This window comes from Xiphophorus maculatus, chromosome 11 (assembly GCF_002775205.1).
Source record: "Xiphophorus maculatus strain JP 163 A chromosome 11, X_maculatus-5.0-male, whole genome shotgun sequence".
Classification (NCBI taxonomy): Eukaryota; Metazoa; Chordata; class Actinopteri; order Cyprinodontiformes; family Poeciliidae; genus Xiphophorus; species Xiphophorus maculatus.
Window position 1 is genome coordinate 31505027 of NC_036453.1, and position 16588 is coordinate 31521614.

General features: G+C 41.0%; 1 protein-coding gene across 1 annotated transcript in view; it reads left to right on the forward strand.

Annotated features, from left to right (window-relative positions):
• Positions 1-16588, forward strand: part of pou2f3 (POU class 2 homeobox 3) — a 63517-nt gene that overhangs the window by 23975 nt on the left and 22954 nt on the right. The window contains exons 5-9 of the mRNA XM_023342751.1: positions 3256-3361; positions 3654-3742; positions 4727-4903; positions 9721-9862; positions 10142-10275. Of these exons, the coding sequence (XP_023198519.1) occupies positions 3256-3361; positions 3654-3742; positions 4727-4903; positions 9721-9862; positions 10142-10275 (648 nt within the window). The remainder of the gene's footprint in view (positions 1-3255; positions 3362-3653; positions 3743-4726; positions 4904-9720; positions 9863-10141; positions 10276-16588) is intronic.

Consider the following 16588-nt stretch of genomic DNA (forward strand, 5'->3'; position numbering starts at 1 on the left):
TGATTTCTTTAATTTCAGAATTTTGATGTTTTTTTTCCTCAGAAATCTGAGAAATCTAACCTTTTTTTAGAATTCCAGTTTTTTTCCCCTCAAAATTTGGACTGTGTAAGAATCCTGATTTGAATCTTATGATAAAAAAGTCAGAATTCTTTTTTTTTGTCATTGGTTCTAATCCTCTTGTTTAAGATTGTCATAACAAACAGCCCATTTTATTATGCTTTTCTCTGAATCATGACATATTTTTACTAAGTGGACATAATGAGCAAGACTTGAAAGATGACACTGGAGAAATGAACTCATAAGGAAAATGAAGGCAGTAAGGCTGGGGAGGCTTCTTCAGGGCTCTGTTTAATCTGATCTTCTTTTGCAATCAGAGGTGTTGCAAAAGAAGACCAGATTAAACTTTACGTAAACAGCAGTTTAAAGCGGCTTCATTTATTCACCCAGAGAATAACTACAGCTGTTAAAAGGAGTCCAAGCTTCATTTTTCAATAGCTATTTGTTACCACCGCTAAGAACTGAGTAAAAAGTCTTAAAAATTATTCTGTCATTTCAGATGTGTGATTTAATCTAAAATCACCATTTCCACAACTTTCAGTTCCTCTGACATGCATACTTTGTGCAACACTCAGGAGAAAGAAGAAGGCTGATTTTGTTTACGGTGAACTATTTCTGCAACAAAGTATTAATTCCAGACAAAGAAATTTTTTTCCAAAATAAATTCATGATATTACCATAATAAAGATGCAATATGCTAGAAAAAAAAAGATGTAAAATTACTAGAAAAAATGTCTTAATGAGATCAAAGTTATCATAATCTGAAATAGGCAGGCCAGTCAAATCCATCTGGTTCTTTCTTTGAAATGAACCCAGTTGTTTGTGCAACTGCTTCAAAGTTCTGCTACTGATAACAGTTTTATACTGACATGTTAAAAGACTAAGAATATCTTTGTGGTGACTATTTGTCCAAAACTCAAACTCAAAAAATCAAAAAACTCAAGACTCAAAAGTGATCAAAGCAAAGTGAATTAAACTCAAATAGTCACTATAGTGCACTGTGGGTTCTGGCTTACACAGTCCAAAAAAAGGGATCAAAATGGTCAAAATGCAGCTCTTTTGTTAGTTTATTCCATTTTCCAGATAAAAAACAAGTTACAGGCTTCACAGGATCCTGCTAGTTCTCCTGTTCTGACTCCTGCACCAGTTCTCTCATTGATTGACTGATAACTGACATAACTGGGACTGACTGATACTGGCACTGGCACTGACTGGTAAAAAACCATATGACCACCCACGTGCCTAAGGACCTTCCTAAAACCTACCTATTTATACTGTGATACACCCACTTCCCAAACTGAAATTAACTAATTAAGTGAATCACTAGCCAAAAACCTATTCTAAATAACAAATTAAACAAAAATTCTAATTATAAATCAGCTAGAAAATAAGCAAAAAATACAAATAAAATAAAAATTCTAAATTCTAAGATTTAACTGAAAATGGAGAAATAGCTCCTACAATCTTACTTATAAAACCGATAAGAAATTATAACTTTACAAGATGCTCAACATTCATCATGTAATTTTTCATTATTTTTTATGTAGGAGTTATAAAATTACTATTTCATTCTCCTAATATCGTGTTTTTATTCTCATAATATTACGACTTTATTCTTGTCATATTATAATTGTATTCTCATAACACTGACTTTACTTGTCATTATACTGTTTCTGTTTTAAGTTTTTAAAGTATTGCTCTGACTATTGATATGGATGAGTTTAGACAGATATCTGTTTTCTTGTATTCACTTTCTGAATGATAATGATCAAATCATATCTGAATGACTTTAAGGACCTCAAGGACTTTTATTGTTCCCATTTTGAAGCATAGGGAATGAAAGTTATGGATTATTAATGTTAAAAATCCATAATAACGTCTTAACGTTTGATCTTCTTAAAAGCTTAAAAAGTTCTTAATTTATTTATATTTTAAAGTTATTTTTGGAGGTACCAATAATTATGCCAGTAAGCTTACTAAAATCAATTATTTCTTAATAAGATTTATTGCTCACACTGAATATATATAATATTTAAAGTAGGGGTGGGCAATTATGATATTGTTTAAAATGTATTATGATGAAAACGCTTTGATTTATTATTGTCACAGTAAATTTCAGTGAATGATGTTTAAAACCCCCAAGCTATCCATATTGTTGTGATGATTGGTTTTTACTATTTTCTCCACTGTTTGTTGAAAGAAAGTATCAATAAATTTGAAGATATGATTAAATATGATTTGTGGTTTAATGATACAAATAACACTTCTTTGTGTGATTGGTGACCTAAAAAAGTACATTCTGAATAGGAATGTTTGTGTGGCTTTAATTGCTGAGACACTCAGTCACAGCCAAACAGTTATCTAAAAAAGAAATAAATAGTTCTTGTCACTTTTATCATTATCACTTACAAAAGTACCATAAAATACTGTGATAAGTAGTAAATACTGTATATGGCTGGGCGGCATCTGAGCCGGCATAGCGTGTATTTCATTGTCTCTCATGGTATGAGGTAGGCATTAGCGTGAAGAGTCTTTCCTAAGGACCCACACTGGATAGCTCAATTGAATGACTGTTGTATCTTTGCCCCGGCCTGGATTCGAACGTGGATCTAAGATGGGACTTAGACACTTACCTGTTGAGCTACCCAAAATGGTAATGATGAACCAACCGGACATTGTGGTGGTGGATAAACAACAGATGAAAGCAACTGTGGTGAATGTTGCAATACCAAGTGATTGCAACATCAGGAAAAAGGAGCATGAGAAACTAGAGAAATACCAGGGCCTCAGAGGGGAACTGGAAAATGCCTGGAAAGTGAAGACCACAGTGGTGCAATGACCACAGGGTCATTGGGGCCCTCGGGGCAGTCACCCCCAAACTGGAGCAGTGGCTAAAACAAATCCCAGGAACAACATCAGACATCTCAGTCCAGAAATGTGCAGTTCTAGGTACAGCCAATACTACTGTGCAGAACCCTCAAGCTCCCAGGCCTCTGGTAGAGGACCCGAGCTCAGAGGATGAGAGAGACCACCCGCAAGAGGGTGAGAAGGGAATTATATATATATATATATATTCTAGATTTTTAACACTAGTTTTTTAGTAACCCTATTGTTACTAGGATGCAGTAACTTATTTTTCAAATTTTTCATCTCTGTTGCTTTTTTAAACATTCTTGGTTCTGTTTGTTGTAATTTCAGGAGCTCACCTCCCTCCATCCAATGCAGCAGCTTGTTCTGATGCCACCCTCTCACTTGTCGACTCCATCCCCCTTCCTCCTCTCCCAGAGTCCCTCCAACCATCAAGGTGGAGTCTCATTTAGTTTTCTGTTTCCAGATGTTAACTAGGGCCTGTAGGGAGTAAAAACGGAAAAATATGACATCTGCTATGATATAGTAACAGTTTTGAGAAACAACTTATTATGGGGGACATACAATCAATCAATATTCAACAATCAATATTCACCAATCCATTAGTTTTGTATTGTGCAGTTAATCTGAACAAAAGAGGTAAATAACTACAGAAATATATTGTTCAGTACTGTTTCATGTCTATCTAAAGCAATAATTGATTAGCATCTTGCTGTTTTGCTTTGCAGCCCTCCTGCAGCCAAACTTGCTGTCCCTTCCTGGACAGAGTCCACCGGGTCTTCTTCAGCATCAGTCTGGGTTAGCTCTGACTCCCCAGGTGAGACATGCAATTGTTTGCTACTCGCTAGTTCTCAATCTTAGTGCAGCTAAATACAAAAGTAGAAATTGGAAGTTATTTTTTTTAGTTTACTTTCTTTAAAGGGGACCTAAAATGCAAAATTTACATTTTGCATGTTTTTGTACTTCAATTGGGATTTCTAATGCTTCTAAAAACGCCCAACTGCTTAAAAAAAACAACAGGCCATTTCTTGGAGATAAGTTAATGTTTTTTAATGTCTGGAAAATTAACTATTTCAAAAACCTTATGAACGAAACCTCACAAATGAGCAGGCACTGACGCTCATGTAGCAACTCCAGTAAACTCTGTCCATTACTTAATAACCCCTGGGGAGCTCTAGAATGTTTGGTCAGCTATACAATGGCTGCTGGAAAAAACATATGCTTTGTTGTTGACTTACCATCCAAAAATCACTTGCTGTATTCTTGTTGCTTTTGCAAAAGACTCTACTTCTGCTTTTCAAAGGTGTATAATTGTATAACTGTGCATCGCTTTGCAGCCATTTTCACGTGAGAGAGTAAACATTGACTTGGGGGTGTGACCAGCAGAAGCTTATTTGGACTTAAAGTGACAAGAGACTGTAAAACAGCTAATTCTGAAGGACGTTCAAAATAGAAAGAACATTTCTATTTTGTTCTAACCAGACTAAAATCTCATTATCCAGGAATAAATTTGTGCAAAAAAAATATAAAGAACGTGTTTTGGATCGCTCATAGAGCTATCCTCACCTGTTTAAGGAAGCATACAAGATTATTCACTTAAATTCTTCAGTGGTTAGATGGTGCCACCTTTTAAAGCAACTAATTCAAGTCTCTCAGATAACAGTGTAGTAATGCACATCTGAGTAAAGTGAAATTTGTCAATGGATTAGTTGGTTCGTGTTGTTGCTGCTTATTGTTGAACTAACTTTGTCACAACTTCCTAAAGCTGAAGATTTGTCTCTGTGATGGGTTTCCAATCCAGGCTATGAGTCGTTCTGGTTTGGCTGGACCATCCCTCGAGAACCACATGGACATGTCGCACCTGCAGATGCCCAAACACTTGTCTGTGGCACCACAGGAGGAACCCAATGATTTGGAGGAACTGGAGCAGTTTGCCAAAGCATTCAAACAAAGACGCATCAAACTGGGCTTCACTCAGGTATTTAAGAAGAGGAATATTACAATTTGAAGACATTGAGAAGGTTCCCAACTACTGAAAACAATATAGGGTTGTACAGTGGCCCAGTTTAGATGGTATCCTTACTGCATGGTTTTTCTCTCTGTGCTCCAGCTTCTTTCAATCACACAAAAGGTTTCAAATTTGCAATTTCGAGTGCTGGTCACTCGAAATTGCTTTTATTTATGAATACCTTAATTATTTTTTTCTTCATTTTTGTTTCTGTGTTCTGTGATGGGCTGATAACTGGCCAAATGTTTTGACTCTACAGTATGTCTTCACAGCAAAAATAGAAAATCTTGTCAAGTATTTTTTTTTTGTACCCCTCCACCAGGGGGTCTTTTGTGGGCTCTAGTGTCCCTTATATGAAAGTAGGCTGACAGGAAACAGGGAAGGAGATGGGGGGAAGACATGCGGCAAATATCGTCGGGTCCGGGAGTTGAACCCGCGACGGCCGCGTCGAGGACTCAAGGCCTCCAAATATGGGTCGCGCTAACCCCTACGCCACCACGGCACGCCCCTTGTCAAGTATTTTTGGTCTAGTGTCCCTGTAGGATGGGAAAAATGTCTTATTCCACTGGCACATTATTTCACTTATAACTACTTTTTTAAAATCAATATTAAGGAATTATTGAGTTAAAACAAGCTCAGAATTCTTGCAGAAAATTTAATTGTAAGTTCAATCAATCAATCAAATTTTATTTGTATAGCACATTTCAGCAGCAAGGCATTTCAAAGTGCTTTACATCATTACAAACACAGAAACACAATGCAATATAAAATCAACAATCAAAACACAGCATAAAGTCAAGTTCCATCAAGTTAGTTTTGTCTTATTTGCAAATATACAGTGTACCAACCTATGCTGCTGTGTTTCAAAACATTATGTACAGAATGTGTGTGCAGGTTAACAGACTCTGTAAACAGCATCATTCACACTTTGACCAATCCTGATCAAAGCTCAGTGAGTCATCTAGTTTAGACCACTAGTTTGCTGCTTGTCTAGCCTTAGTTTATATGGCAGTGGATGATTATTTTATTAGGCCCGAGCAGCAAAGCGCTGCGAAGGCCTATTGTATCTGTACTGTTTATTAGGCCCGAGCAGCAAAGCGCTGCGAAGGCCTATTGTTTTCATACTGTTTATTAGGCCCGAGCAGCAAAGCGCTGCGAAGGCCTATTGTATCTGTGCTGTTTATTATTATTATTAGGCCCGAGCAGCAAAGCGCTGCGAAGGCCTATTGTATCTGTACTGTTTCTTATTATTCTAACGATTCTGCCCCCCTCTTCGTGTGCCTTTTTGGGGGCTTTATCATATTCAAAAACTCACCAAACTTGGCGGAAGCGACTAGGCGGTTTAAAAATTTTGAATTTTAAGGTCGCCGCAAAAATCGCAAAAAAAATTGCTCAACGGCAGCAACTAGCAATTTTCAAAAGACCCATTGCTATTCACTTACTTCATCGTAGAGACTTGAAATTCGGTACAGTTGTAGAGCTCACTAAGACGCTCAGAATTTACAAGTAATGTCATAGTGCAAGTATCACAGGAAGTCGGCCATTTTGTATTGAAGGTCCATTTTGGACCCTATTTTGGCCGTTTACAGCCTTCGTATTTGATCGAACTCCTCCTAGGGATTTCGATTGATCGGCTTCAAACTCGGCCAGTCTGATCATAAGGCATGTCTGATTTAAAGTTATCAAATTGGTGAGTTTTGGAGCATGTTGAAGGGGGGTTAGCAGGGGTCAAAGTTCACCTACACGCCATGAAACAAAAACCTCTTATATTTCCTATACAAAAACACATAGAGGGACCAAACTTTCAGTGATTGATCGTCATCCGGTGTCCTAAAATACCCTGCAGTGAATTTTTTTTTTATGTAGGCCACGCCCCCTGAGAGCAGGAAGTGTAATGTTTTACTGTGAACGGTCGCTATCTTAGCCCTTTGACCTAATCAACATGAAACTGTGTCCAGAGACAGAAGACATGTTGGTGTGTTGTGGATTCCAACCCCGACCGGCTGCGATGAAGCAGGTGGGCGTGGCGGCGTTGCGAACGCCATCGAATTTTGTTTGGCTCTGAATTCCACAGTTTCGGGGTGAGCTGCTCCAAACTCACTAGGATGGATCCTTATCCATCCCCGAACAGGAATCCATAGCGATATTTGGTGGGCGTGGCCTAATTTTTCTACATTGCCCCATAGAATATTTTAAAAAATCAGCCCCAAGACATGCTTTGACTTAGAATTACGAAACTTGGTACACATGTGTATCTTGTCAGGACGTACAAAAAAGTCTCTTAGAGCCATGCTCTAAACCCAACAGGAAGTCGGCCATTTTAGATTGAAGTTCATTTGACCTCGATTTTGACGTTTACAGCCTTCGTATTTGATCGAACTCCTCCTAGGGATTTCGATTGATCGACTTCAAACTTGGTCAGTCTGATCATAAGGCATGTTTAATTTAAAGTTATCAATATGGTGAGTTTTGGAGCATGTTGAAGCGGGGTTAGCAGGGCTCAAAGTTCCCCTGTGATCGACTGTGTAATATGTAATTACAAAGGGGATCCTTTATCATTCCGTAGGGCAATGCTGCCCTCTGGTGTCGAATTACTGAAATTACTGAAATAGTTTCATTATTTCAGTAATTCGACACCAGAGGGCAGCATTGCCCTACGGAAAGACAGAGTTCAATTTTGTAATGTAGGAAAAAATTAAAAATTTGTAATTCTACTGTGAACGGTCGATAGCTTCTGCACCAAACTTTGCACGAGTGACCCTGGCGGGACCCTGACGACCCTATGTCATCATATTATGACGTCATCTAAGCCCCGCCCCCTCGGAACCGGAAGTGCCGTTTTTTTCCGTGGAAAGCTCTGTTTATGGCTCTCTTGACCTAATCAAGGTGATTCTGTGTTGGATGACAGATAGGAAGTTGGTCTCGCTTGCTTTAAAGTGCCAAGAGTTTTCAATGGCGGCAACGCCGTTGGTATACGTTTGCCTCTGGATTCCACATTTTTTGACCGAGCTGCACCAAAATTTGCCTGAGTGTTCCTGGTGGGATGCCGGACGATCCTACGTCATCATATTATGACGTCATCTAAGCCCCGCCCCCTCGGAACCGGAAGTGCCGTTTTTTTCCTTGGAAAGCTCTGTTTATGGCTCTCCTGACATAATCAAGATGATTCGGATGATAAACTCTGTCAATGCTCGCTGCTGGCTGAACCGTGCGGGCGTGGCCAAACGGCGAATATCAGTCCCTCGCCATATACATACGTTTGGCTCTAATTCACACATGGATCATCCGATTGGCGCCAAACTGGATATGTATGACCTTTGTTCTGCTCTAAAGAGCCCAACGGGTTTGAGATGTAATTTGACTCCACTGCGCCCCCTAAGTTAATACATCGGCTGTATCTCCTCGACGCATCGACCGATCTGCACCAGATTTTTTGACAGTCGTCGGGGAGCGCCGCCGAACGCAATCACGCGTGTCGCCCGGTGGACGGGCGGGGAAAATGCGCGACAGCTTCTGCGGCGGCTAGCGGGCGGCGGTGCTGGAAACTGCGGCAGAGCTCCTGCGGTGGGGAGTTGGCTGCGGCTCCGGAAATCGTGCCAGAGCTTCTGCGGTGGCTGGAACCCCCGCGGTGGCCAATAGGCCGGAGCGGCGCTTGCTGCGAGGGCCGCCCGAGGCTGCTTGTAGCTTTAATTTTTATTGTTTTTGTTGTTGTTCTGTTGGTTTTTTGTTTTTTATGGACCATATTTGTTTCTGAATAAATAGGATTGATTGATTGATTGATTGATTGATTGATTGATTGATTGATTGATTGATTGATTGATTGATTGATTGATTTCAAGTATGTATACCAAAGGTGCTTTTCCACTGGTAAGTCGCGCACTAACCGGTTAAAGTGCAGTTTGGTTTTACCCCAGGTGAGCGAGCTTTTCCTTTTTACACTCTGTTCACATCGTACCCTCGGTATTGTGGGCAGGATGTGAGCACGCAGCAGCTGTGTTCTACTTTGCACTGATGTTTGCAAAGACACTCAGCAATGGAGAACCTCGAGGTGCTGATGGACTAAAATAAAGCCAGATATTTAAATTTGTCTTATAGAAATTCATTGCTGGCCCAAACATAATGATAAAGGCTCAGATCAGCTGATTATTTCACTATACATATAACAACATTCTGGCATTTCATTTTTTTTAAATGTGCAACCTTTTGAATTTAGGTAATGCAGTCAAAAGATGTAAACCAGTAGCCACACATTATTATTATTATTATTATTATTATTATTATTGTTTAATCCAAATGTTAAATCAAATTCATATCTCAAGTTAATATTATATAGTTCATGTTTTCCTGCCGCTGCTCCTGATGAAAACTCATAATTAAACTCCTCTGTACTCGGCTCCCTGATAGCAGACAACATGTCTGCGGTCCACAGCCAAACTTTAAATACTAAATGCTAAATGTTGTTGCAGTTTTCAGTGAAGTAACTCACGAGCCAATCAATGAATGTGGTCAGCTATATATCAAATTGTTTCTGTGCTGTGCCCTGCTCAGTCCCTCCTGCTAGTACTACCACTGAAGTAGGTACAAGAGTCTGAGAACAGCCTGGCTGAGCCGTGCCGGACTGAGATCGTACCGGTGAGAGGCAGTCTAGTGGAAAAGCGCCTTAAGATATTTACACTAGAAACTAGACCAAAATTACTTGGTAAGATTTTGTGTTTTTTGCAGTGTACATAGAGATTTAATTCCTGTAATTCCTTTATTTATTTTGCTGTGTCTTTGTCTTGTCACAGGGAGATGTGGGTCTGGCGATGGGAAAACTCTATGGTAATGATTTCAGCCAGACAACAATATCACGATTCGAAGCGCTCAACCTCAGCTTCAAGAATATGTGCAAGCTCAAACCACTGCTGGAGAAGTGGCTCAGTGATGCAGGTATATTGAAATACTTGATAGTATGAGAGAGCTGTATGAAATTCATTTTCTTTAAAAAAAAATCCTGAAATGCAAACATTTGTCAATAAAATGTATTAGTTATGTGAAAAAAGTGTTTTAAGAGGCACTGCAATATGATAAAACACCAAAGAAACTCAAGAAACTATACAACAAAAACAGTAGCAGAATTCTACAATCAAAGATACTATTGAACATGTTCTGTGGGTTCTTTCACTTTCATTTTCAGGTAAGAGCAATTTTCGTTTCTTTTTATTTTAGAGAATTCACCCTCTGACTCGATAAGCACTTCGGCCTCTCTGCCGCCTCTGATGGAAGGCTACGGACGCAAGCGAAAAAAGAGGACAAGCATAGAAACAAACATCAAGTTGACACTGGAGAAACGTTTTCTTGACGTAAGATAAACAAAAATGAACTTTCAGTTCTGTTTCTTATGTCCAATTGTTGGAGATCATTCATCTTTGTCTCTGTGCACCACCCAAGTTCGTTAACCAGTTTCAGGACCTGACCAGAACCCCTCAGTGTAAATTACATTGAGAAATAATGAGATTTGTTTATATATATAAAAGCAGGCTTTAATGCCGAAAAATGATCAAATCAAAAATGCTTAGGCTGCCATGACCTGCCAGTGACCTCCCATGCCAGGTCGTGGCGGCCGTGACCTGCTGCCACAACCCGGGATTTCGTGACACATTCCACAGATTGAAAATAAATGATTTTATTTAGAAAAAAAACAACAACAAAACTGGTGGATCTGCTATGGAGCCAATAAAAGGACATAGGGAAATGTTAAACATGATAGTTACATTGTAGAAACATGATAATGTACTGTATAAACGTAATAATCATACTGTACGAAGGTAATAATTATATTTCAGAAACGTGATAACTATTGTATAAACGCAATTCACTTCTGTAATTCACTGCATGTTTGCTTCTGTTTATGTAAAGTTGAGATGGAACTGCACATGAAAACGGCCCTTTATTAGCCATTCGAACTACCAACACAAAAAAGACATAATCAAAACAGTCAGAAGAATTTATTACCTCGTGAAAATAAGTCAGAAATAGTCCAAATAGTTTAAATATATTTTTGCTTTCTTTTCTTCTTATGGAAAGTTTATGTTTATATCGGCTGGAAAGAGGTAGAAAGCATTGGCGCAACTACATATTTTTGAGGTGGCTGCGAACATCTCACCAGCCCCAGCCTCCGACATAAACTTGTACAAGTGAACCAAAGAGCTGCTTCTGTTAGCCTGCGTCTGCAGGTGTGAGGCTTTTTGTTAGCATGTTTTCTATCATTCTTATAGCTTGATAGGAAGCCTGATTGAAACTGGCAACCCACATTAATAAAATGGTTAAATAATATTGACCACAAGACACTGTATTTGGTTGATAAAAGATATCAACATTTTTCCTACACAATCCTAACAAACATTTTTAATGTTCTCTTCACAATATTTATTTACTATTAATCTATTTGTATGATTTGTTCTTTTAAATTGCCATCTATATTATTTTTCGGTCTCAGGAAATGATTGAGGGATGAAGAGACTGATGTCTGGTTCTTTAGGTTCTGACGGGTCTGTGGTTCCTCTCCTGATCCATTCTTTCTGATATTAAATCCACTGGGTGCCACTGAATGTCACCGACACATTTATTTTAATGCCCCTATTAAACTTCACTGTGATTGTTTAGCCTGTGTCTTCCCACTACCATCTGTATTTTTGCCAGAGGTTTTACTTCTAAGGACGGTGTAGTATTGGGTGGACATTTTAAAAAGACACTGGTTGATAGCAACTCACTGCGGCTGCGTAGTGTCCGTCTCTAGGTAACCATGACAACAGCGTCAGTTCGTGGGGTCCTATTTAGGTCCCGCAACGACAATTTAGCTGACCCTAATATTTCCCTGTTTTGTTTTGGTCATTATTATTACACTTATTGTTGAGATGTGTGTGATAGGTGTGTCTATCAGACATTATAGCAATACGGAATAAATCGCGTCCCCTATTGGTTCAATACAGGGCGGAGACAACAACAACCGCCAGTCATTTTAGGCTAGCTTAAGCTAACCTGAATATTTACAACTCTCTTGTTGATTCGCTGACATTTCTTACCTACTGTCTTTCAACCACTTTGAAAAGCTTTTCTTCGTCTCTCCAACATCTTTATTCTTCCCCCTCTTCCGTTTTCTGTTTTGTGCCCCGGAGCTTTTCCTGCACCAATCTTTAGCTCCCTGTTGTCGAGGCATTTATCATGTTCTGTGTTTTTCTGTGTATTTATTTAGAGTTCTCTGTGTCCCTGAGTCTTCGTGTTGTCCTGTCTTCCCCTTGATTGTTTCCCAGGTGTGCCTCGTTTCTGTGATTACCCTCCCGTGTATTTAATGTCACCTGTGTCTCAGCATCTCTGTCGGGTCCTGGTCAATGTGTCTGGTCCATGCATGTAGCCTGTTGCTACCAGTGCTGAGCCCTAGCCTTCCGCTCTACTGTACTGCCAGGTTTTGTGGACTTTTGAACTTATTTAAGTATATTTTCATCATTAAACTTCCATCATTCATCTCATCTGGGTCTGCTGCGTCTCCCTCATCGTTTCCACCACAACAGTTCATGACAGAAGGACCCGGCCAACAACGGGGTGAGGTAGCGGCTTTCATGGCCCAGACATGCCATGAGGTATGGATCCAGCAGCAGTTGGAGTTGGCACAGAGGGATCTCTACAGGGACGTAGAGATCCTGCCTTCTCCGCTGCTGCTGGAGGAAATGGGACTGGAATCGGACTGTGACAAATGGAGGAACCAAATTCACACTCCACCAGCCACAACCCACGTTCCCTCGTCCATTCTACCTAACAACTTCAAAATAGATTCGGAGGAGGATTTTACTTATCTTTTCAATCAGTTCAAGAGAGACTCAGCAATATTGGAAATGGTTTTTGAACTGTACGACGATTTCATCCAAAGCAAACACTCCGTACCATCCACACCTCCGGCCCCAGCTCCTGCGTCTCCCGCTCCTGCTTCTCCAGCTCCAGTCACCTCCAAAGCGGATTTTCTGCCCTTCGCCACCGCCGCTCCAGAGACAGCGGCCGCTCCTGCAGCCACTGCGTCCCTGGAGCCGGTGCTCCTTGCAGTTCCAGCCGGCGTTCCAGCTGGCGTTCCAGCTGGCGCACCCAAGACACCTCCAGCCGGCGCACCCGAGCTCGTTCCAGCCGGCGTTCCAGCCGGCACACCCGAGCCTCATGCCCCCGCTCCAGAGATTGCACCTGGCCGACAGGCGGCGCAGCTGAGGGCGTTTCCTGCCTCAGTTGGTGGGTTGTCGGCCCCAGTTGGTGGGTGTTTCCCTGGTGCCGGTTCCGAATCTCCGCCCCCTGGTGCCGGTTCCGAGACTCTCAGTGCTCCTCCTGAGACTCTCAGTGCTCCTCCCGAGACCCCGCCTCTTAGTGCTCCTCCCGAGACTCTTCGTCGCCGCCTCCAGCGCCGCGGACGGCCGCCGGACCACCTCCGTGGTTCCCGCCTCCAGCGCCGCGGAGGGCCGCCGTATCACCTCCGTGGTTCCCCCCTCCAGCACCGTAGACCCACTCCGTTGGATCGTTTTTTGTTGTTTTGGACTCTGGCCCCCCGTCCAGCGCCCCTCCGCCCACCCTTGTTGTGTTTTTGTTTTATTGGGCGTCTGGTAGCCGCCCTTGAGGGTGGGGGGTACTGTCATGTTCTGTGTTTTTCTGTGTATTTATTTAGAGTTTTCTGTGTCCCTGAGTCTTTATGTTGTCCTGTCTTCCCCTTGATTGTTTCTTTGATTACCCTCCCGTGTATTTAATGTCACCTGTGTCTCAGCGTCTCTGTCGGGTCTTGGTCAATGTGTCCGGTCCATGCGTGTAGCCTGTTGCTACCTGTGCTGAGCCCTAGCCTTCCGCTCTACTATGCTGCCAGGTTTTGTGGACTTTTGGACTTATTTAAGTATATTTTCATCATTAAACTTCCATCATTCATCTCATCTGGGTCTGCTGCGTCTCCCTCACCGCTTCCACCACAACAGTTCATGACAGCATTACTACAAATTTAAAAGAAAAAAACGCGCCTCAGCGTGTTCTCGAAGGGCCGCTGCCCAACCTACCTGTATGGGAGGGGAGAGCGGCTGGCAGGGAGGGGGGCGCCTAATCAGTGCTGTTCCTCTGTTATTGATCATTTCATACACAAACATTTTATGTTAAGTACATAAAATGCTGACTATAAAGAAAAATTCCCCACATCGTTTTTGTGCCCCCTCTAGTGCCCCTATGCGTTGTATACACTGCATAGCCACCTTTTGTGCCACTGGTAGAAAGCCCATGTTTGACCTGTTTTGCTTTTGCATTTTGCACATAACTTTGTGGTGAATTTGTATGCTAAATAAAATGATACAAAACTTCAGGTATCTCAAACGAGATATTAATATACATGGAAACTTTATATTAAAGTGGCCACCGTAAGAAAGACTTTCAGTATTCAGTTATGCAGCATTAACTGATCAATACGTAATTGCAAGGGAATGCAAAAGTACACAAACATAAACATGCAGTGAATACATCGATTATCAATCTGGTTTTTTGCACCAAAAAGTTAAGAATATATAAACACGTTTTCACTGAGGCTCTTTAAATGTCTATAAATTAGAGATTGTAAATTGACATATGCGAATGTATCCAAAAAATGTATGTATTCCGTTTTTTTCTGTTCAAAATAAAATAATTGATATTCAGTCTGACACAAAAACTGTGGCATATGTCACAGAAGCTAGAAGCTGCCGTTATTCGCAGTTTGTGGCAGCCTGTGGCAGATCACTGGCAGGTCGTGGTCACCATGGAAAGACAATGTATAACAGGCACGTGCAGAGGGGGTGAGGGGGGTTGAGCCCCTGCCCTTTTTATCCTTGATGCCCCTAGTGCCCCTTTTGAGTTGGTTTTTTTCTTCAAAAAATTTTTTTTATTTTATTTTTAGTCTGTATGGCAGAAGGCCTGTTTGTGCACCTCCGCAATAATATTTAGCTAAATATAATAATTTAGTAAAAATAAACTAGTCTGGCTGCCCTCAGTCTAATAATGACTCTCAGAGCCTCCATGTTGTTCAGACACCGGGTCCATGGTGGGGAGGAGGAGGATCTGTGTCCTCTAACTATCAAATTATGGGCAAGAATATTTTTTCATACACTGGTTTGTGAATAAAACGTAGGTCTGATGTTGACGTTAGGAAAACTTTCTATTTCTGTTTTTATAATCGTCCTTGCAATAGCGGGACAAAACCCGCCTCGCCCATAAACACAGAAATGCTTCAGCTGCAGAGAAAACTTCTGACTTTAACTTGATCATTCTGCTAAAAGCCCGGTTCACTACATGCAGTCTGAGTCGGTCCACCAACAGATACAAAGAATATCTGATTTATATCAGACATCCTGAGATAAGACACGGTACCGACTGTCACCGCGAGTCGCAACGCAGCTCAAAGCCCCAGTACCACCGGTACCACCTGGTATCGGGTGGTACCACCTGCTGACTGTTCGCTCTGCTTCTCCTTAACGGTTCTACCAGGAGGGTTAAATAGATATTATTAGAGCTTAATTAGTAAAATGGTAGCAAATTAGTTTATTTCATAACTTTATAACCAGCGACCTTCTCTCCTCTGGTCTGTTTAACAGCTACTGTCTCAGATCAGCTCAGCCCTCCAGGACTGTCAGCAGCAGAAACACAACCCTTATACCTGTTGGGGAAAATAGACTATATTTGCTTTGCATTTCCCCGCATGATGGTAATGATATAGTAGGATCTAATTAGATTCTTGATTAATATGGGTTGTTGCTATGTTGTATGGAGATTTTGTTCAATGTGTCCCTTTTTTAAATTTGAGCCCCTGCCCCTCCAAAGGTCTCTGCATGACCCTGATGTATAATGATAAAATAATTTATATTGCTATTTTCACCCTGTGGTTTATACTGTAAAGTACCTATTTTTCATTAAGCTTAACCAATTCTGACTATTCCTTCTTCAAAATCACTGAATTTTTGCATTTTCCCATTCAAACGCTAGGCAAATAAGCCGGTGAGGCAGCAGCGAGTTGAGCCTCACCTGGGATTGATCAACCTCTCGCTAACTTCACTGCCTGCCATTCTATAGGAGCATGTTCCTCCTATCTGTACGTCGCCAATAAAATGGCTAAAAAACAATTAATGTATGAACTTATTTTCCATATTTTAGCTTGTATATATAATGTATAGTTTTTTTTGTCACCATCTGTGTGTAACGTATTTCGTGTGTTGAGGAGCGATCAGAAACGGCAGAGAACAGATTCGAGGTGAGGCAGGCAGTTCTCTTGCCTCATGGCAGGGGGCGCTCATGATCCCAGTCATTGTGACTCCACAACTGCAGAGTAAGAGACAGTAACAGCGAGCTAGCCATACAGTAAAGTCAAGTGTAGCGATATATTTATAGTTTTCTCCTCTTACCACTTATTAATAATCGCAAAATAAACATTAAGCCTAAAACAAGACTACTGCAACAGAATGAATGTTCTGCTCTTTGTGTGGGAAGTATCTGAGTGATTTTTTTTGTGGCGTTGTCAGTTGCTATGGCAACGAGTCTGCGCGTAGCTGCGCGTATACAGAGAGCGAGAAAGACGTGGTTTTGAGTTGTACTTTAACGGTTTTTTCCTTTACTGTGGAGCACAGCACGAAATGCAATGCT